This window comes from Scyliorhinus torazame, chromosome 1 (genome assembly GCF_047496885.1).
Source record: "Scyliorhinus torazame isolate Kashiwa2021f chromosome 1, sScyTor2.1, whole genome shotgun sequence".
NCBI classification, from domain to species: Eukaryota; Metazoa; Chordata; class Chondrichthyes; order Carcharhiniformes; family Scyliorhinidae; genus Scyliorhinus; species Scyliorhinus torazame.
The window spans coordinates 208763241-208785665 of NC_092707.1; the positions used below are offsets into that span (position 1 = coordinate 208763241).

A 22425-nucleotide genomic window follows, 5' to 3' on the forward strand; every position below is an offset into this window, starting at 1 on the left:
TCCCCAACAGCTCTAGCAAATACCCCCCCTAGGACATCGGTTCCAGTCCTGCCCAGGTGCAGACCGTCCGGTTTGTACTGGTCCCACCTCCCCAGAACCGGTTCCAATGTCCCAGGAATTTGAATCCCTCCCTCTTGCACCATCTCTCGAGCCACGCATTCATCCTATCTATCCTGACATTCCTACTCTGACTAGCTCGTGGCACTGGTAGGAATCCTGAGATTACTACCTTTGAGGTCCTTCTTTTTAGTTTAACTCCTAACTCCCTAAATTCAGCTTGTAGGACCTCGTCCCGTTTTTTACCTATATCGTTGGTGCCTATGTACACCACGACAGCTGGTTGTTCACCCTCCCCCCCCCAGAATGTCCTGCAACCGCTCCGAGACATCCTTGACCCTTGCACCAGGGAGGCAACATACCATCCTGGAGTCTCGATTGCGTCCGCAGAACCGCCTGTCTATTCCCCTTACAATTGAGTCCCCTATCACTATAGCCCGGCCATTCTTCTTCCTGCCCAGCTGCGCAGCAGAGCCAGCCATGGTGCCATGAACCTGGCTGCTGCTGCCTTCCCCTGGTGAGCCATCTCCCTCAACAGTATCCAAAGCGGTATATCTGTTTTGCAGGGAGATGACCGCAGAGGACACCTGCACTGCCTTCCTACTCTTGTTCTGTCTTTTGGTCACCCATTTTCTATCTCCCTCAGTACCTTTCAGCTGCGGTGTGACCAACTCGCTAAACGTGCTATCCACGACGTCCTCAGCATCGCGGATGCTCCAAAGTGAGTCCACCCGCAGCCCCAGAGCCGTCAAGCGGTCTAACAGGAGCTGCAACTGGACACACTTCTTGCACGTGAAGGATCCAGGGACAGTGGGCGTGTCCCTGAGCTCCCAAAGCGCACACGAGGAGCATGACACGGGTCTGAGATCTCGTGCCATGTCTTAAACCTTCGGTTAACTTCAACAATTACAATTTACCCCCCCAAAATTAAATAAATAAATAATGTCACTTGACAACAGCTCCTCCACAAACTACCTTCAAATTAGGGTGACCACGACGGAGGTATGCAAATTTCCCTTGTAACACCAATCAGCAGCTCTGCTCAACTGCCCTCTGCTGGATGCTTGTCTTCACTCCAACAGCTAGGTTCTTTAGCTCAGGTACACCTGCAATTTCGGGTGACCACGACGGAGGTATGCAAATTTCCCTTGTAACACCAATCAGCAGCTCCGCTCTACTGCCCTCTGCTGGATGCTTGTCTTCAGTCGAACAGCTAGGGTCTTTAGCTCAGGTACACCTGCAATTTAGGGTGACCACGACGGAGGTATGCAAATTTCCCTTGTAACACCAATCAGCAGCTCCGCTCTACTGCCCTCTGCTGGATGCTTGTCTTCAGTCGAACAGCTAGGGTCTTTAGCTCAGGTACACCTGCAATTTAGGGTGACCACGACGGAGGTATGCAAATTTCCCTTGTAGCACCAATCAGCAGCTCCACTCTACTGCCCTCTGCTGGATGCTTGTCTTCACTCGAACAGCTAGGGTCTTTAGCTCAGGTACACCTGCAATTTAGGGTGACCATGACGGAGGTATGCAAATTTCCCTTGTAACACCAATCAATCAGCAGCTCCGCTCTACTGCCCTCTGCTGGATTGCCCCATTGCAGGCTGGAGAATCGCCGGGGGGGGGCTGCTACCAGCAGCCACTGACCGGCGCGGAATGATTCCCGCCCTCGCCAAACCCTGAGCGCCGGAGAATTCTGCAGCCAGCAGGGGCGGGATTCACACCGCCCCCCCGGCGATTCTGCGACCTGCCGGGAAGTCGGAGAATCCCGCCCCAAGTCTTATACCAGTAAGAGTGCTACATGCTGGGCCATACCTTTGAAAAGGGGGTTCTGGTTTTTTTATCATAAAATTTACAGTGCAGAAGGAGGCCATTTGGCCTATCGAGTCTGCACCGGCTCTTGGAAAGAGCACCCTACCCAAGGTCAACACCTCCATTCTATCCCCATAACCTAGTAACCTCACCCAACACTAAGGGCAATTCTGGACACTAAGGGCAATTTATCATGGCCAATCCACCTAACCTGCACATCTTTGGACTGGGAGGAAACCTGAGCACCCGGAGGAAACCACTCAAACACGGGGAGAACGTGCAGACTCGGCACAGACAGTGACCCAAGCCGAAATGGAACCTGAGACCCTGGAGCTGTGAAGCAATTGTGCTATCCACAATGCTACCGCGCTGCCCCTAACCTTTTTATTTGGATCTTGTTATTAAGTTTGAACACTTAATGGGGTTTCATTAAGGGTTATAGATTACTGTAGCTGTGTGGGGTATTTATGTTTGTTGTAAAAACTTTTGCATGTGTGTGGTTATACAAATGTTAACTAAATTCATAGAATAAATTTTTTTTTTTGATTAAAAGCGCCTTAGAACTCTGTTGAAGAACACCTGACTGGCAGGCTCTTGTGCTCATCCTAGCCAAATTCGATAAACAGTTGTAGGTCAGGTGAACTCCATGATATACTTTGGAGTTTTCTAAACCTGGTCCATAACAGTAGTTTTTCCTCAAGTCTGTTTTAAATTTGCGACTTCTTATTTTAAGATTATGACCTCTCGTTTTAGAATGCCCCTCAAGAGGAAGCTCTATGTCCACTTTATCCATACCTTTTAGCATCTTTTATACCTCGATTAGATCTCTCCTCATTCTTCTAAACTCTAGAGAGTATAGGCCTAAATTTTTCAATCTCTCCTCATACGACCAACCCCTCATCTCTGGAATCAATCTAATGTACCTCCTCTGAACTGCCTCCAATGCCACTACATCTTTCTTCAAATAAGGGGACAAAAACTGTGCACAATACTCCAGGTGCGGTCTTACCAATGCCTTGTATAGTTGCAACAACATTTCCTTACCGTTGTACACAATTCCTTTTGCTATAGATACCAACATTCCATTCGCTTTCTTTTTTATCTGCTGCTCCTGCATGCTCGTTTTTTGTGACAAAAGCACAAGGTCCCTCTGCATCAGAGCACTCCAAAGTCTCTCCCCATTTAGATAATAAGTTGCTTTTCTATTTTTTAAACCAAAATGCATGACCTCATACTTATCCACGTTTAACCCCATCTGTCACATTTTGGCCCACTCTCCTAACCTTTGTAAGGTTCTTGTTTCCTCACGGCAACTTACTGTTCCAGTCATCTGCAAATTTGGCTATAGATCCTTCCATCCCTGTATCCATGTCAATATAGATTGTAAATAGCTAGGGCCCAAGGACCGAACCCTGTGGCACTCCACTAGTTACATCGTGCCATCCAGAAAAAGACCCATTTATCCTAACTCTCTGTCTCCTGTCCGTCAGCGAGTCTTCTATCCAAATTAATAAGTTACCCCTAATCCCATGTGATCTCACCTTGTGAATTAACTTTCTGTGCGGCACCTTATTAAACTCCTTCTGGACGTCCAAATATACTAGATCTACACGATTCCCATTATACAATTTCTTGTTGCATCTTCGAAGAACTCAAGCAAATTAGTCAAACATGATTTGCCCTTCATAAAACCATTCTGACTCTGATGGATAGCACTTTGGCTTTCCAAATGTTCTGATATTACGTCCTTGATAATTGATTCTAACAATTTTCCAACAACAGATGTTAAACTAACATCTGAGAAGCCATCGGACGGTATATCCCCGCTCAACAGTAGCAGCTCTGTACACTTGGCAAAATTATTTACACATAAGTAGGCATCTGTTCGTGGTGTTGTCGTCCCTTGCTTCTCCCAGACGGAGTTCGCTGCCGTTGTCGTCTCGTTCCGCTTCTGCGCACTTCCGCTTTCTCTGTTCCTGTGGACGTTAAGTTTGTTAATGTTCCCTGCCTCCCCCCCTCCCCCTCCCTGGCTCTCCTCTATATTTCCGTCTCTTCCCTCTACCCCCCCTTCTGCCTGGTCCTGCCCCCCACCCCCACCCGTGGCTCGCTTTTCCTTCCTCTTAGATTTAGCTGTCGTCCCCCCCCCCCCTCCCCCTCTCCCGGTCTATCTCTCCCTCTCATGCTTTGGCTACTCTCCCCTGTTTCTTGGCTACCTGGCTATTTTTCTGCTTGTTTGTTGGCCACAAACAGGTCTCGGAACAATTGGGTGAATGGCTCCCACGTTGTGTGGAAGCCGTCATCTGACCCTCGGATGGCGAATTTGATTTTCTCAATTTGGAGAGATTCCGAGAGGTCGGACAGCCAGTCTGCAGCTTTGGGTGGTGCTGTTGACCACCAGCCGAACAGGATTCTACGGCGGGCGATCAGGGAGGCAAAGGCAAGGGCGTCCACCCTCCTCCCCAGGAATAGATCTGGCTGGTCTGAAACCCCGAAGACCGCCACTTTTGGGCATGGCTCCACCCTCACCCACACCACCTTGGACATTGCCTTGAAGAAGGCTGTCCAGTACTCCACAAGTCTGGGGCAGGACCAGAACATGTGGGCGTAATTGGCTGGGCCTCCTTGGCACCGCTCACATCTGTCCTCCACCTCCGGGAAGAACCTACTCATACGGGTTCTTGTTAAGTGGGTTCTATGTACCACTTTTAGTTGCGTCAGGCTTAGCCTTGCGCACGTGGAGGTGGAGTTGACCCTATGCAGCGCTTCGCTCCAGAGTCCCCACCCTATTTCGATCCCCAGGTCCTCCCCCCACTTCATTCTTGTTACGTCCAGTACGGTGTCGGCCCCTTCTACCCGTCGGTCATACATGTCCCTTTATCTAGTATGCTTGCGTCCGGTAACTCTTCCAGTAGTGTCTGTCGTGTTGGTTGTGGGTATGCCCCTGTCTCCTTTCGTAGGAAGTTTTTTAGTTGCAGGTACCTTAGCTCGTTCCCCCTGGCTAGCTGAAATTTCTCTGTCAGTTTGCCCAGTGTTGCGATCCTGCCGTCCGTGTATAGGTCCCTGACTGTCAATGTCCTTCTGTCCTGTCCCCACCTTTTGAAGGTGGCGTCAGTCAGTGCTGGTGTGAACCTATGGTTGTTGCAGATGGGAGCTTTACCCGACATTCTGGTCAGGCCAAATTGTTGCCGTAGTTGGTTCCAGGACTGGAGGGTGGCTATTACCACCGGGCTGCTGGAGTGTTTTTTGGGTGAGGATGGGAGCACCACCATGACGAGGGCCCGGAGGGAGGTCCCCATGCAGGAGGCCTCTTCCGCGCGCACCCACTCGGCTTCTGGCTCCTTGATCCATCCCCTTATTCGCTCGGCCGTCGCCGCCCAGTGGTAAAGTTGTAGGTTTGGGAGGGCAAGCCCCCCCCCCCCCCCGGATTTTGTTTTTTGTAAGACCTTCTTTGGGATCCTAGCATTCCTCCACCCCCCCCCCCATACGAACGCCATGATTAGTTTGTCTAGTTTGTTCCAGATTCCCCTTCGCCATCCCATGCCCGATATGACGTCTGCAACCATCATCAAAGCCCTCAACACCATCTTCGCTCTGTTCGGTTTCCCCGCCTACGTCCACAGCGACCAGGGATCTTCATTTATGAGCGATGAGCTGCGCCAGTAGCTGCTCAACAGGGGTATTGCCTCGAGCAGGATGACCAGCTACAACCCCTGGGGAAATGGGCAGGTGGAGCGGGAGAATGGGACGGTCTGGAAGGCTATCCAGCTGGCCCTATGGTCCAGACATCTCACGGCCTCCCGCTGGCAGGCGGTCCTCCCACACGCACTTCGCTCCATTCGGTCGCTCCTGTGCACGGCAACTAACGAAACCCCCCATGAACGTCTCTTTGCCTTCCCCAGGAAATCCACCTCCGGGGTTTGGCTCCCAACGTGACCCGCAGCTCCAGGACCCGTTCTCCTCCGCAAGCACGTGCGGCTCCACAAGGCGGACCCGTTGGTTGAGAGGGTACAGCTACTCCACGCAAACCCGCAGTACGCCTACGTAGCGTACCCCAACGCCCGCCAAGACACAGTCTCCCTCAGGGACCTAGCACCTGCTGGGTCCCCGCCCCCCTCTGCCCGGCGCCACCCTCTCTTCCCCCAGCGCACCCCACCATCCGTCCTCCCTTTGGTCCCACCCGGCGATGAAGAGGATGTCAACACGCTCCCGGTGTCACCGGCGACCAAGGTGACGCCTGACTCACCACCAGCACTGCGGCACTCTCAACGACAGATCAAGGCGCCCGACCGTCTAAATTTGTAACCTACTCTGAATTTTAATGACAACCTGTATGTAAGTAGTTTTCCATCCCCCCCGCTGGACTCATTTTTAATGGGGTTAATGTGGTAGTCACCACTGTTGTATTATATTGTATATACTGCACTGCATACGAGGGTATTATGGTAAGGCCCCTGTACTACAGGTACGGGGGTAGATCCCTGCCTGCTGGCTCCGCCCAGTAGGCGGAGTATAAATGTGTGTGCTCTCCGAACGTCAGCCATTTCGGCAGCAGCTGTCGGAGGCCACACATCTCTCTAATAAAGCCTCGATTACTCTCTACTCTCGTCTCATCGTAATTGATAGTGCATCAACCTCCTCCTCCATCTGGTGGGAAGTTCACATTACAGGTATCGCAATGCCTCCTTGTTGAGGTGGAGCCACCTGTGGCACGCGCTGTGCGTCATCTGTTCAAATGACCAGCGACTGGGGTCCGGTGAGGGGAGCTTGCTGTGGCTGGGCATCCTGGGTGGCGGGGGGGTGGTGAATCAATGGGAGAATGGTGGAAGCCACCACTGTTTGTCACAGGTCTCCCCCTGTGCGTCTCTCCTTGGCCTGATGGGCAGGCTGGTCCTCAAGGTGTGGAGCGGAGTCGGCACATGGTCTGCCACCTCGAGCATATGCTGCCGCTGCACCACTAGGGCAAGTTCTTGGTCCAAGATCCCTTCCCTAGTGTTCAATATCTGTTCGGCTTTGGGAGCGGGTGACGAACAGTGGTGGCTTCCACCATTCTCCCGTTGACCCACCCCCGCCCCGCTCCCCGCCACCACCCAGGATGCCCTGCCCACGCACACCCAGCCGCAGCAGGCTCCCCTCACCGGACCCCAGACCCTGTACCCTTCGGCAGTCGGTGGGGGTTATAGGTGGTCAGTGAGGCAGACGGGCAGGGACAAGGGAACAAATGCACATGATCCAGGGGTTGGCATGGTTGTACCACGTGCGTTTGCCTCCCAGTGCTCCCCTGACCTTCCCATGGCAGCCCACCCCTGCGGAGTGTCCTCCAGTCCCTTCTGAGGGTCTCCCACCCCCTGCCGAGCACTGGGGTGGCATGATGGCTGCTCACCTGCTCGGCTCCCCACATGAGCCCTTCCACCAGGTTCATGTTTTTAAAAAGGAGTACTAATCGGCACCAGTGTGACCACTTGTTGGAGAGGCCGGTCAGTGACGGGAAGCCATTGGATATGGGGTGGTTCCTGTTAAATGTATGGAAATAGGGCTTAAGTAGTGATAATTGGTTTCTCGCCCCGCTTTGGTGAGAACCTGATTTCACAAATGAGTGCAGGAGGGGGGGGGGGTTTGCATCGCAAACTGTTGGGTGCCTGGTGCTGTTCTCGTTTTCGGCCTCCTGCAATTCATTTGCCTTGTTTCGCATGAGAGAGAGTGTAACAAAGCCGGACAATCGAGCCCTTTATCTTCAATGAACAGTACCCTGTTTATATTGCAGCTCCACTTTGTCCCCTTTTACTACAATATTCCTGGAAATCTCTCTACATTCTCGAGTTCACTATCGTTTAATTTCTTGGACATCCGTTTGTGCCCATTACTCCATTGTATGGCTTTTCTGCTTCAAGCAGGGCTCTGAGAACTGTTCGCTCACTAGTTTCCTAACTCCAGCTGCAATGGGTTCAGTTCAAAACTAAACTCAAGAACCTTTCTTCCCTAAAGAACAGACACACTATTTAAATTGAAACCAAAGTCCCCATACTGGCAGACACCTTTATCTAAGAGGGGCAGCACGGTGGCATTGTGGATAGCAAAATTGCTTCACAGCTCCAGGGTCCCAGGTTCGATTCCGGCTTGGGTCACTGTCTGTGCGGAGTCTGCACATCCTCCCCATGTGTGCGTGGGTTTCCTCCGGGTGCTCCGGCTTCCTCCCACAGTCCAAAGATGTGCAGGTTAGTTGGATTGGCCATGATAAATTGCCCTTAGTGTCCAAAATTGTCCTTAGTGTTGGGTGGGGTTACTGGGTTATGGGGATAGGGTGGAGGTGTTGACCTTGGGTAGGGTGCTCTTTCCAAGGGCCGGTGCAGACTCGATGGGCCAAATGGTCTCCTTCTGCACTGTAAATTTTATGATAATCTATGAATCTAATGAGAGTTGTCCCCTTTTCTACACAGAAGCACTAAATTAAATCCATTTAAAACTATATCTTATTTCTAACATCCAGCAATACAAATATAGATCACTTAAAGCCACCCCTGCTTCCTGTCAAACCTGATTTGGAAATATATTGTCGTTCCTGGAGTGGACCGACATCCTGGAATTGCCTCGCTCGCGGCACCATGGGTGTACCTACACCACATGGACTGCAGTAGTTCAAGAAAGCAGCTCACTATCAACTTCACAAGGGTAATTAGGGATGGGTAGTACGTGCTGGTCTGGGCAAAGATGCCCACATGCACTGAATGAATTTTGAAGATGTCAAATTATCATAAACAACCATAATCAGTCTCATTTTCTGATGAGTCTTGCTTCAGTGAGCATCATTTATTCAGGCTTAATTTCTCATAAGCAACCATGATCTTCTTCAGTTTTCTGCCAGTTCTGGTTACTCATTCTCTGACTCGAAGGGCCACATGCAGTTATCCAAACTCTGTTAATTTCTCATAACCAACATAACAAACATTAATCATTACCGAGGCCTGTGTCCAAGGGTTCCATTTACTCTATTTCTCATGAACAAATAGATTTGCAACACCTGTCATTATGGGTCCAGTTTGCTGTCTCTCATAACCTCCATCAATTGTAAGAGCAGCCTATGGTGACCATCAATTCAGTCGAGACAGTTTGTACCAAAGAACAGTGGCTTTAATCAACTAGATGTGTGCCAACCTGTAGCTTCTCCCGCACTGAGAGCCTGTCTCAGATCGGCCGGTTATATACCTCCTCAGAGGGGCGGAGCCACAGGCGGAGCCAACAGCAGCATCAACACAACTGAACAGCAACAGTAACAGCAACAACAGTAAGTCTATACAATAGTGGATGTCGATGACAATAGTAATAATAGAACAACAGTGAGTATATACAATAGCCATACGTGGCTCACCACAGTCGAGAACCTTAATAATTTATACCTCACTATTACTCAAGACGACTTTGTTTGAAAGTTAAGTCACTAGAAATGACTTTTTTTTAACAGAACTGGTGGGATTTTCTGTGGCTGGGGCACCGGAAAATCCTGAAAAATCTCTGGGCCCATACACTTTGCATGGGGGGTTCATTTTTGCAATTGCATTGTGAAGAAATTTTATGATGTTGCTTCAAAAGAATGTAAAACAGGATTGATTACCTGTTTCACAACATAGGGCACATTAAACTTTGATCAAATGAGAGATCTAATATATGAGACTGATAAATGTATATACAATTTCCTTTCCAGCACTTAGCGTTTTATGTGAGAATTCAGTGTAGTGCAGTTGCACATTAATTCCTGTTCCATAGAAAAAACTAAAATGTTGTTCATAATTGGAAGTATGTTTATTTGTTGTAGATGAATTGATGCTCATAACATCAGGGCTGGAATTCAACTGGTCTAACTCTGTTGCCACCTTTTCACTTTGCATACAGGTTGCTTTATTATGTGTATTGGGAAACACCACAGTCACCAAGAAGCTGCACACTGCTGGAACAAGATGGTTTGGTTTCCCAAAGCATCGGGGTGATGCATAACCAATTTACACTTATACTTATGCCTAAAACCTTGGGCGCGATTCTCCGACCCCCCACCGGTTTGAGAATTCTCCGCCACCGGAGATTCGGCGGGGGTGGGAATCGCGCCGGTCGGCGGAAATCCCCCGGCGTTTCTCCGGTCCGCAATGGGCCAAAGTCCTGCCGCTGTCAACCCACGCCAGCCGGCGTGGATTGAACCACCTTTCGAACGGCGGGACAAGGCGGCGCGGGCGGGCTCCGGGGTCCTTGGGGGGGGCACGTGGCGATCTGGCCCCGGGGGGGGGTGCCCCCACGGTGGCCTGGCCCGCGATCGGGGCCCACCGATCCGCGGGCGGGCCTGTGCCGTGGGGGCACTCTTTTCCTTCCGCCTTCGCCATGGTCTCCACTATGGCGGAGGCGGAAGAGACCCCCTCCACTGCGCATGCCCGGGGATGCTGTGAGTGGCCGCTGACGCTTCCGCGCATGCGCCTCATGGCAAAGTAATTTCCGCGCCAGCTGGCGGGGCACCAAAGGCCTTTCCCGCCAGCTGGTGGGGCGGAAATCAGTTCAGCGCGGGCCTCAACCCTCAAGGTGAGGGCTCGGCCCCTCAAGATGTGGAGAATTCCGCACCTTTGGGGCGGCGCGATGCTGGACTGATTCGCGCCGTTTTTGGCGCCGGTCGGCGGACATCGCGCCGATTGCGGCGAATCCCGCCCCAGATCTCTGATTTCAGCAAACCTTCCGAGAAAATGTCACCAAGAAAGGGGAAAATCCAAGTTAAGCAATTGCAGGCTACTTGCCTCCATATTGACTGGTGAATTCTGTTTTGCTTGGGGATAAATAAATTACAAATAGCGAAGGGAGGATGGGAAGGGCAGCACGCAATTTTACGTATGAAAAAGCTCTATGGTATTTGTTATCTCATAAGCCCGTCTATAAAAGTATACAGTGGTAAGCCCAATGGTGTATTCCAGGCAGTAGTGACTAGAAAATATGCCACATGGAATTTATGTTCCGTTTATCTGTTGACAGTTGAAGGACAGTGGCAGCAGTGGGGACCATGGAACAGGTGCTCAGTAACATGTTCAAATGGAACGCAACAGAGAATCCGCAAATGCATTTCGACTCATGGTTGGACAGAATGTAAAGGTCACCAGGCTGAAGCCCGGAACTGCTTCAATCAGGACTGCTCAAGTAATATCCTTTGTTCTTAAATAGAATAACCTATCACTCTAAAACGTGTTGCTTGATAACAGCCTCCGAATTTTACATGCTGCTTCAGATTCTGTAGGTTAGCCTGTCTAAATCTTAATAGTTGACAACAATCTCCATTTATAATTCAATGGGCGCGACCTAACCAAAGAAAATCAGAGTCTGTTCTGGGCAGGATTAACAGGATTGTTACCGATGCTTGTAGCGCCGGGAACAACCCCGTTATCTAATGGCATTCTGTTGTTATTTCTGACCTAGGCGGAGAACGCCCGCTGAGGCCGCACTCAATGTAATTTCTTAAGTGTCATATTTTAATGGCGCCCCGATCACTCAACCCCCCATGGTGACCCCTGGACTCCCCTAACAACCCCCCACACCCCACCACATACCAGCAGCGCTCCCAAGCTTGGCACCTTGGGAGGAGGTATCATGTGAGAGTACCTTTAAGAAATGAATGTTTTTTATAGAATAGCTGTAGTGTGTGTACCTTTAAGAAATGGGTGTTTATTACTGTTGTGATGTCAGAGTGTGGGTGGAGCTGGGCTGTCTGTCCGTTTTTACTTTCGCTTTGGACTCGCAGCTACAGGGTGTGTTTAATTTTGTTTTGAGAGCTGGATAGCTGCAGGCAAAGCAAGCAACTGTAAGGATCTCTCTCTGCAGGCTACAGACAGACTTCTTCTCATTTGAGGATTTCAAAGTGGTACATGTCCCAGTAGAGAAGTTGAACCTGATGTCTTTCTGTGAAAGGTTTGTTTTTTGTCTTATGGATTGTCATGTGAGAATACCTTTAAGAAATGGGTGTTTAAGAAATGTACCTTTAAGAAATGGGTGTTTATCAGTGATGTCAGAGTGTGTGTAGAGCTGGGCTGTCTGTCAGCTTTTTACTTTTGTTTTAGGCTGTTTGGTGCAGGGTGTGTTTTAGTTTCGTTTACAGTGTTGGCGCTGAAGCCAGACCAAGCAGGTGTACTGCTGTTCTCTCTACCTTCAAAAGACTATCTCTTGATCATTTGGTGAATTCCTGTGTACAAAATGTTCTCAGTCGTGAATTTAAACCTAATGTGCTTCTGTTGAAAGGTGTTTTAAGTCTTATGGATGTTAAAAGGAAAGAACATAAGAACTAGGAGCAGGAGTAGGCCATCTGTCCCCTTGAGCCTGCTCCGCCATTCAATGAGATCATGGCTGATCTTTTGTGGACACAGCTCCACTTTCCGGCCCGAACACCATCCCTCTAGCAATGAAGGACAAAATTCCATTTGCCTTCTTAATCACCTGTTGCAGCTGTAAACCAACATTTTGCGACTCAAGCACCAGCACACCCAGGTCTCTCTGCACAGTGGCATGTTTTAATATTTTATCATTTAAATAATAATCCCTTTTGCTGTTACCAAAATGGATACCCTCACATTTGTCAACATTGTATTCCATCTGCCAAACCCTAGCTCATTCACTTAGCTATTCCAAATCCCTCTGCAGACTTCCAGTATCCTCTGCACTTTTTGCTTTACCACTCATCTTAGTGTTGTCTGCTAACTTGGACACATTGCCCTTGGTCACCAACTCCAAATCATCTCTGTAAATTGTGAACAATTGTGGGCCTAACACTGATCCCTGAGGGACACCACTAGCTACTGATTGCCAACCAGAGAAACACCCATTAATCCCCACTCTTTGCTTTCTATTAATTAACCTATTCTCTATCCATGCTACTACTTTCCCCTTAATGCCATGCATCTTTATCTTATGCAGCAACCTTTTGTGTGGCACCTTGTCAAAGGCTTTCTGGAAATCCAGATATACCACATCCATTGGCTCCATGTTATCTACCGCACTGGTAATGTCCTCAAAATATTCCACTAAATTAGTTAGGCACGACCTGCCCTTTATGAACCCATGCTGCGTCTGCCCAATGGGACAATTTCCATCCAGATGCCTCGCTATTTCTTCCTTGATGATAGATTCCAGCATCTTCCCTACTACCGAAGATAAGCTCACTGACCTATAATTACCCGCTTTCTGCCTACCTCCTTTTTAGGTAGGCTTAAAGGATTACTTTGTGTTGTATACTTTGGGGGTTGTATTTGAATTAATGGTTGCTAAGATGTTCACTGTATGTTTTAAAAAGGTTAGCTTGAGTTCATAGAATAAACATTGTTTTGCTTTAAAAAATACTTTTCCATTTCTGCTATACCACGCCTGTAGAGTGGGCCATGTGCTCCCCATACCACAATCTAGTAAAAGTTGTGGGTCAGGTGAACTTTATGATACACTTTGGGGTTCTCTAAACCCTGGCCCATAATATGATGTTGCAAGGAAAGATTAAGAGTTACTTATAGGGTACTGTATTCTTTGGGGGATTTATTGGTGTTGATAGTTGTTAAATTGTTTAAGTTGTGGGTTTATAAAGTGTTAACTGGTTTCATAAATAAACATTGTTTTAATTTAAAAGTACTGTAAATCTCTGTTACTTCACACTTATAAGGTAGGCCCGTGTGCTCCCCATAACCACAATCTATTGAATGTTGTGGGTCAGGTGAACTCCATGATACACGTTGGGGCTCTCTAAACCCTGGCCCATAACATAGTGTAGTCTTTCACTCTGTGCTCTGTTACTGACAACAATTCATTTTGTATCACCTTGTTGGCTCTGCGCCCTCTGCACTAGTACAACATCGCAATCTGAGGCGTATTTATTTATTTATTTAAAATTTCAATTTAGAGTACCTCATTCATTTTTTCCAATTAACGGGCAATTTCGCGTGGCCAATCCACCTAGCCTGCACATCTTTGGGTTGTGGGGGCGAAACCGATGAAAACATGGGGAGAATGTGCAAACTCCTCACGGACAGTGACCCTGACCCGGGATCGAACCTGGGACCCTGCCGCTGTGAAGCCACAGTGCTCTGTGGTCCAGCACGGGGCCAAGGTGTAAAAACATCGCCTTGGCAAAGATTTTGTAGTCCGTGCTGAGGAGGGAGACCGGTCGCCAGTTTTTAAGTAGGCGGAGATCCCCCTACATGTGAAGCAGGGCAATGACGGCCTTGCGCCACGAAAGGGGCATCTCCCCTGTCGCAATACATTCCCCCAGGGCCCCTGCATAGTTACTCCCCAGGACGTCGCAGAACGCCCTGAAGAACTCCACGGTCAGCCCATCCAGCCCTGGGGTTTTGCCCTGTGACAAGCTGTCCAGGGCGCCGGTCAGCTCTTGGAGTTTGATGATTTGATCGAGCCTCCCGGCTTCCCACAGAACTCTGCAAGCATCCTCGCTGGACGGATCCGGAGAGAAGATGTCGGAATAAAAGTCCCTGGCTTTCTTTTTAATGGGGCTGGGCGTCAGGATGATGGGAATAAACACCCGAGACACCCAACCCCGCTCGCCCGGGGAGGGGGCAGCGAGACCCACCACCTCCTCCAGCTCGAACAAGCGACACTTGCGGGGGAGCGTCTCAGCTTGTTGCAGTGCCTCCACCGCTGGAGGGCCCTCGACAGCATCGCCCCCCTTCGCATCGCCCAGCTCCTGGGGCTGTGGCGAGGCAGAAACAGCCTCCAGCTCAGGGCCAAACACAAGCTCACCACCGCCCCCCGGAGGCCGTGTGGTAGTCTCTCCGGGCCCCTCATGTTATTGTGAGGCGGCGGCGGTATCCCGGGGTGAGGCTGCGGCCTCGGAATTGGTTGAAACGGGCATGGGGTCAGTACCCTTTATGGGGCCAAGGTGTGAATGGGTCCCGTCCGACCGTCGTGCCGTCATCTTTTTAGCCTTTTTAGGCTGCCTCTGGTCTAGCGGAGGCTCCCTCTCCCCTCTGCCAGCAGCCGCGGTGTTATCGGGGGCTGGCTGCTGGGCAGATGATGAGATGGTAGAGGAGAGGGGGGCAGTGCCAGCCACTGCTGCCGCGGAGGTGGTGTTGGTGGCGGCCGTTAGGGTGGGGCAGTTCTGGCGAATATGCCCCAGCCCTCTGCAGGCATGGCACCGCATGCCATCCGCTGACCAAAATACCTTGTGGTCCTCCCCTTGGTAGGAGACCACAAAACCTCCCTCCGTGACCTCCTCCCGGGTCAGGTGGATAAAAACCTGACGCCTGAAGGAGTATACATGGCGGAGGGAGGGGTGCTGAAGGCCGAGCGTCAGCAACGTCACCCCGGACCTGACCTCACACAATAGATTGAGATGGGGGAGGATGAGCTCAGTGGGAAGGTAGGGCGGGACGTTTGAAAGGACGACACGCTCGGCAGTGGCCTCCAGCGGGTCCACTGCCACGTGTGTCCCGCCCACCGTGAGCCCCCTTTCCAGGGCCCGGTGGACCGCCTGCTCGGCCCGCAGGAAAAACACGGCCTTGCCGTAGATCCGCGAGGCGGCTACGATGGCTGAGGGGCCGACGACTCCGGACATCGCACGAGTGCACGCCTCGATGGTCATGGTAGAGTGGGCATAACACTTGACCCCAAGTTGCCGCGTTTGTAGGCGGAAGGGCGTGGGGGCCGCGGAGGCAGCGGAAGGTCGAGAGGCAGCTGCCCCCGCGTAAGTTCTTGGCCGCTCTGCCCCCGGCAGAGTGGAAGATGCCCCTGCGGTGCTGGCCATGCCCACCCCTGGTACGGCCCGGCCGTGCAATTGAGATCGGAGGGGGAAGGGTATGGGGGGGTGGGTGGGGTGATGTATGTGGCACCACAACAGTAGGTGCCACAAAGGAAATGTGCTGCAGGATAACAGCAGAGCGGGGCAGCGATCTTCAGCACTGGAGGGGCCTAAAGCAATGTCCCGAGCTGCCCCACATCTGCCACAGGTGGTAAGAAGGCGGGTGGACGACACTCTTCGGCCCTGCAGGGGCCCGATGAGCCTCACGTCTGTAGTGGGTAAAGTCTTGGAGGGGATTATAAGAGACAAGATTTATAATCATCTAGATAGGAATAATATGATCAGGGATAGTCAGCATGGCTTTGTGAAGGGTAGGTCATGCCTCACAAACCTTATTGAGTTCTTTGAGAAGGTGACTGAACAGGTAGACGAGGGTAGAGCAGTTGATGTGGTGTATATGGATTTCAGCAAAGCGTTTGATAAGGTTCCCCACGGTAGGCTATTGCAAAAAATACGGAGGCTGGGGATTGAGGGTGATTTAGAGATGTGGATCAGAAATTGGCGAGCTGAAAGAAGACAGAGGGTGGTGGTTGATGGGAAATGTTCAGAATGGAGTACAGTCACAAGTGGAGTACCACAAGGATCTGTTCTGGGGCCGTTGCTGTTTGTCATTTTTATCAATGACCTAGAGGAAGGCGCAGAAGGGTGGGTGAGTAAATTTGCAGACGATACTAAAGTCGGTGGTGTTGTCGATAGTGCGGAAGGATGTAGCAGATTACAGAGGGATATAGATAAGCTGCAGAGCTGGGCCGAGAGGTGGCAAATGGAGTTTAATGTAGAGAAGTGTGAGGTGATTCACTTTGGAAGGAATAACAGGAATGCGGAATATTTGGCTAATGGTAAAGTTCTTGAAAGTGTGGATGAGCAGAGGGATCTAGGTGTCCATGTACATAGATCCCTGAAAGTTGCCACCCAGGTTGATAGGGTTGTGAAGAAGGCCTATGGAGTGTTGGCCTTTATTGGTAGAGGGATTGAGTTCCGGAGTCGGGAGGTCATGTTGCAGCTGTACAGAACTCTGGTACGGCCGCATTTGGAGTATTGCGTACAGTTCTGGTCACCGCATTATAGGAAGGACGTGGAGGCTTTGGAGCGGGTGCAGAGGAGATTTACCAGGATGTTGCCTGGTATGGAGGGAAAATCTTATGAGGAAAGGCTGATGGACTTGAGGTTGTTTTCGTTGGAGAGAAGAAGGTTAAGAGGAGACTTAATAGAGGCATACAAAATGATCAGGGGGTTGGATAGGGTGGACAGTGAGAGCCTTCTCCCGCGGATGGATATGGCTGGCACGAGGGGACATAACTTTAAACTGAGGGGTAATAGATATAGGACAGAGGTCAGAGGTAGGTTCTTTACGCAAAGAGTAGTGAGGCCGTGGAATGCCCTACCTGCTACAGTGGTGAACTCGCCAACATTGAGGGCATTTAAAAGTTTATTGGATAAACATATGGATGATAATGGCATAGTGTAGGTTGGATGGCTTTTGTTTCGGTGCAACATCGTGGGCCGAAGGGCCTGTACTGCGCTGTATTGTTCTATGTTCTATGAAACAAAGTCTTTTGCCGCGGCCCCAGGTGGTCCCACTCCCACCTCAGGCAGAGGGGTGGGAGGACAGAAGGTTGGCAGCAAGGTCTTCACCCCAGGAGGGGGGCACAGCACCAGGCCCCAGGTGGTCCCACTCTCACCCAGCCAGTGGGGTTGGAGGACAGAGGCAGGCAACAGGATCTTCACCCCGGGAGGGGGCCTGCAGCAATTGGCCTCAGGTGGTCCCACTCCCACCTCAAGCAGAGGGGTGAGAGGACAGAGGCAGGCAGCAGGGCCTTCACCCCAGGAGGGGACCTGCAGCAATAGGCCTCTGGTGGTCCCACTCCCACCTCAGGCAGAGGGGTGGGAGGACAGAAGGCAGGACCTGCAGCCCTGGATAGTCCCACTCTCACCTCAGACAGAGGGATGGGAGGATAGAAGGCAGGCAGCAGGGCCTATAGTACCAGGCCTCAGGTAGTCCCACTCCCACCACAGGCACAAGGCTGGGAGGACAGAAGTTAGGGCAGGTAAAGGTTGGGGATGAACAAGGAGACTGTGGAGCATTCACCTACAAGTTGTTGGTATGGAAGAAGGTGCATTTTTAACCACTTTAAACAAAGGTTCTACTTGTAGCTACTTGCAGCTGGAGCTTGTTAATTCGTTAATGGGATTAGCCCAGTTTTCAGAGGCTAGATTCACAGTATAAAAGTAAGCCAGCTACAGTGCAGACTTTGTCTGCACTGAGTGCTGAATTTGGGTGCATTTGAGTGCTATAGTGAGAGTTTGGTGACTGAGGGAGTGCTGAATTTGGGTGCATTTGAGTGCTTTAGTGAGAGTTTGGTGACTGAGGGAGTGCTGAATTTAGGTGCATTTGAGTGCTATGGTGAGAGTTTGGTGACTGAGGGAGTGCTGAATTTGGGTGCATTTGAGTGCTATAGTGAGAGTTTGGTGACTGAGGGAGTTAGGTGAGGAGGGAGTAAGGTGCTCCTTTCATTTCATTTCCTACATTTCCTCAAAGTGCGTGAAGTTGGTCCACACTGCAGCAATATTCTGTAAGGTAAGAGGGGATGGAGGCTCGGGCAGTTGCATGTTCCTCCTGTAGGATGTGGGCGGTGAGGGATACCACCGGTGTCCCCGCTGACTACACCTGCGGGAAGTGCACCCAAGTCCGGCTCCTCAGAAACCGTGTTCGGGAACTGGAGCTGGATGAACTTCGGAACATCCGGGAGGCAGAGGGGGTAATAAACAAGAATTACAGGGAGGTAACCACACCCAAGGTACAGGACAAGAGTAGCTGGGTTACAGTCAGGGGAACGAAAACGAAAGGGCAGACAGTGCAGGGATCCCTCGTGGCCGTTCCCCTTCAAAACAAGTATACCATTTTGGATGCTGTTGGGGGGGATGACCTACCGCGGGAAGTCCCTAACGGCCAGGTCTCTGGCACTGAGCCTGGCTCTGGGGCTCAGAAGGGAAGTGGGGAGAATAGAAAAGCAATAGTGGAATGGAAATCGCTTATTGTCACAAGTAGGCTTCAAATGAAGTTACTGTGAAAAGCCCCTGGTCGCCACATTCCAGCTCCTGTTCGGGGAGGCCAGTACGGGAATTGAACTGTGCTGCTGCCCTGCCTTGGTCTGCTTTCAAGCAATAGTGATAGGAGACTCAATGGTTAGGGGAATAGCTAGGAGATTCTGTGGTCGCGAACGAGACTCCCGGAAGGTATGTTGCCTCTCCACTGCCAGGGCCAGGGATGTCTCGGATCGTGTCTTCAGGATCCTTAAGGGGGAGGGGGAGCAGCCAGAAGTCGTGGTGCACATTTGTACCAACGACGTAGGTAAGAAAAGGGGTGTGGATGTAATAAACGCGTTTAGGGAGTTAGGCTGGAAGTTAAAAGCCAGGACAGACTGAGTTGTCATCTCTGGTTTGTTGCCGGTGCCACGTGATAGCGAGGCTAGGAATAGGGAGAGAGTGCAGTTGAACACGTGGCTGCAGGAATGGTGTAGGAGGGAGGGCTTCAGGTATTTGGATAATTGGAGCGCATTCTGGGGAAGGTGGGACCTGTACAAGCAGGACGGGTTGCATCTGAACCAGAGGCGCACCAATATCCTGGGAGGGAGGTTTTCGAGTACTCTTTGGGAGGGTTTAAACTAATTTGGCAGGGGAATGGGAACTGGATTTGTAGTCCAGCAACTAAGATAGCCGATGGTCAAGGCGTCAAAGCTTGTAGTGAGGCAGTGGGGAAGGTAACACTGACAAAGGAGAGTACTTGCATGTACGGAGATGGGTTGAAGTGTGTATACTTCAACGCAAGAAGCATCAGGAATAAGGTGGGTGAACTTAAGGCATGGATCGGTACTTGGGACTACGATGTGGTGACCATCACGGAAACTTGGATAGAAGAGGGGCAGAAATGGTTGTTGGAGGTTCCTGGTTATAGATGTTTCAATAAGATTTGGGAGGGTGGTAAAAGAGGTGGGGGGGGGGGGGGGCATTGTTAATTAGAGATAGTATAACAGCTGCAGAAAGGCAGTTCGAGGAGGATCTGTTCACTGAGGTAGTATGGGTTGAAGTCAGAAATAGGAAAGGAGCAGTCACCTTGTTGGGAGTTTTCTATAGGTCCCCCAATAGCAGCAGAGATATGGAGGAACAGATTGGGAAACAGATTTTGGAAAGGTGCTGGGTATAGTCGTGGGTGACTTCAACTTCCCAAACATTGAGTGGAAACTCTTTCGATCAAATAGTTTGGAAGGGGTGCTGTTTGTGCAGTGTGTCCAGGAAGCTTTTCTAACACAGTACGTAGATTGTCCGATCAGAGGGGAGGCCATATTGGATTTGGTATTTGGTAATGAACCAGGGCAAGTGATAGATTTGTTAGTGGGGGAGCATTTTGGACATAGTGACCACAATTCTGTGACTTTCACTTTCGTAATGGAGAGGGATAGGTGCATGCAACAGGGCAAGGTTTACAATTGGGGGAAGGGTAAATACGATGCTGTCAGACAAGAACTGAAGTGTATAAGTTGGGAACATAGGCTGTCAGGGAAGGACACAAATGAAATGTGTCTGACCGCATCCGAGAACGATTGCTGGAAGGGGCCATGCTCGAACTGGCGGAGACAAAAACCTTGGCGTTCCCCATGACGGTCGCATCCCGTAACGTACAATCGTACCACTCCCGCCGCGCTGCCCACCCTTCTACTCCTTCCTACCCCTCCCAGACCCCGCCGACGACCTCCTCAGCCGGGACCCTGCCTTCCCAATACGCCTGCGCTGCATGCCGATCCGCGCACCCTGGGGGTCCTCGCTGCTACCTCTGCGGTCAGCAGAAGCACCCCCGCCAACACTGCCCGGCCCGCACTGCCGTTTGTAAAGCCTGCAGTAAAAAGGGCCACTTTGCGGCTGTGTGCCAGGCCCGCGCAGTCGATGCGATCGCGCCCGCTATCGCCCCCTCCCACACGCCAGACGTACAATGGGAGCCGCCATCTTCTCCTCCCGGGTCCATGTGCGCACCATGGGTGCCGCCACCTTGTCCCGGCCCCGCAATGTGCGCTGCCATCTTGTCCCCCACAGGGTCTCCGGGCATCCCGACATCGGAACCGCACACGCTCACCACCCGAAGCATCCGATGGCTACCCGCAGCTCGCTTCGATGCCGCTGGACCAATCTCGCCCGCACAACCTGGCCACCGCGTCGACGACGGGTAAAATCAACGGCCACGCGACCTCATGCCTGCTGGAGTCCAGGAGCACCGAAAGCTTCGTTCACCCAGATACGATAAGGCGCTGCTCCCTCGCAGTTCACCCTGCCAATCAAAGGATCTCCCTAGCCTCCGGACCCCACTCTGTCCTGATCCGAGGTTTTTGTATAGTCACCCTCACGGTCCAGGGCGTAGAATTTAGTAACTTCCGTCTCTATGTTCTTCATAATCTCTGCGCTGCACTCCTTTTGGGCCTGGACTTCCAGTGCAAACTCCAGAGCCTCACCCTCAAATTTGGCGTGCCATTACCCCCCCTTACCGTTTGCGGCTTCGCGACCCTCAAGGCCGATCCACCCTCCCTTTTTGCCAATCTAACTGTGGATTGCAAGCCCGTAGCCGCTAGGAGCAGACGGTACAGCACCCAGGACAAGACCTTCATCAGGTCCGAAGTCCAGCGGCTGCTTTATGAGGGTATTATCGAGGCCAGCAACAACCCCTGGCGAGCACAAGTGGTAGTGGTTAAAACTGGGGAGAAACACAGGATGGTCGTGGACTACAGCCAGACCATCAATCGGTACGCGCAGCTCGACGCGTACCCCCTCCCACGAATATCTGATATGGTCAATCAGAGTGCGCAGTACCGGGTCTTCTCAATAATTGACCTGAAATCCGTCTACCACCAGCTCCCCATCCAGAAGTCGGACCGGCCATACACTGCCTTCGAAGCGGACTTTCGCCTCCACCACTTTCCTAGGGTCCCTTTCGGTGTCACGAATGGGGTCTTGGTCTTCCAAAGAGAGATGGACCAAATGGTCGACCAGTATGGTTTGCTGCCACCTTTCCGTACTGAGATAATGTCACCATCTGCGGCCATGACCCGCAGGACCACGATGCCAACATCGATAAATTCCTCCGCACTGCCACTCTTCTCAACCTGACCTACAACAAAGAGAAGTGTGTGTTCAGCACGACCCGGTTAGCCATTCTCGGCTTTGTAGTCCAAAACGGACTCCTCGGGCCCGACCCCGAGCGCATGCGCCCCCTCATGGATCTTCCCCTCCCCCACTGTCCCAAGGCCCTCAAACGCTGCCTGGGGTTCTTTTCCTACTACGCTCAGTGGGTCCCGCCCACTCATTCAGTCCACCCAATTCCCCCTTGCGGCCGAGGCACAACATGCTTTTGCCCGCATCAGAGCAGACATCGCCAACGCCGGGATGCGCGCAGTGGACGAGTCACTGCCTTTCCAAGTAGAAAGCGACGCTTCAGACGTCGCCGTTGCCGCCACTCTAAACCAGGCAAGCAGACCCGTGGCATTCTTTTCCCGCACCCTTCATGCCTCTGAAATTCGACACTCATCCGTCGAGAAGGAGGCCCAATCTATCGTTGAAGCTGTGCGGCATTGGAGGCATTACCTGGCCGGTAAGAGATTCACTTTCCTAATGGACCAACGGTCGGTAGCCTTCATGTTCAATAACACACAGCGGGGCAAGATTAAAAATGATAAAATCTTGCGGTGGAGAATCAAGCTCTCCACCTA

General features: G+C 51.3%; 1 protein-coding gene across 8 annotated transcripts in view; it reads left to right on the plus strand.

The window, feature by feature from the left end:
• LOC140418616 (adhesion G protein-coupled receptor B2-like) overlaps positions 1-22425 on the plus strand; it is a 1340408-nt gene that overhangs the window by 397219 nt on the left and 920764 nt on the right. For 7 of the 8 annotated variants that reach the window (XM_072502156.1, XM_072502149.1, XM_072502159.1 and 4 more), the window contains one exon: positions 10867-11028. The exons of the other annotated variant lie outside the window; for it this stretch is intronic. In XM_072502156.1, the coding sequence (XP_072358257.1) occupies positions 10867-11028 (162 nt within the window). The remainder of the gene's footprint in view (positions 1-10866; positions 11029-22425) is intronic. 8 annotated transcript variants of the gene reach the window in all.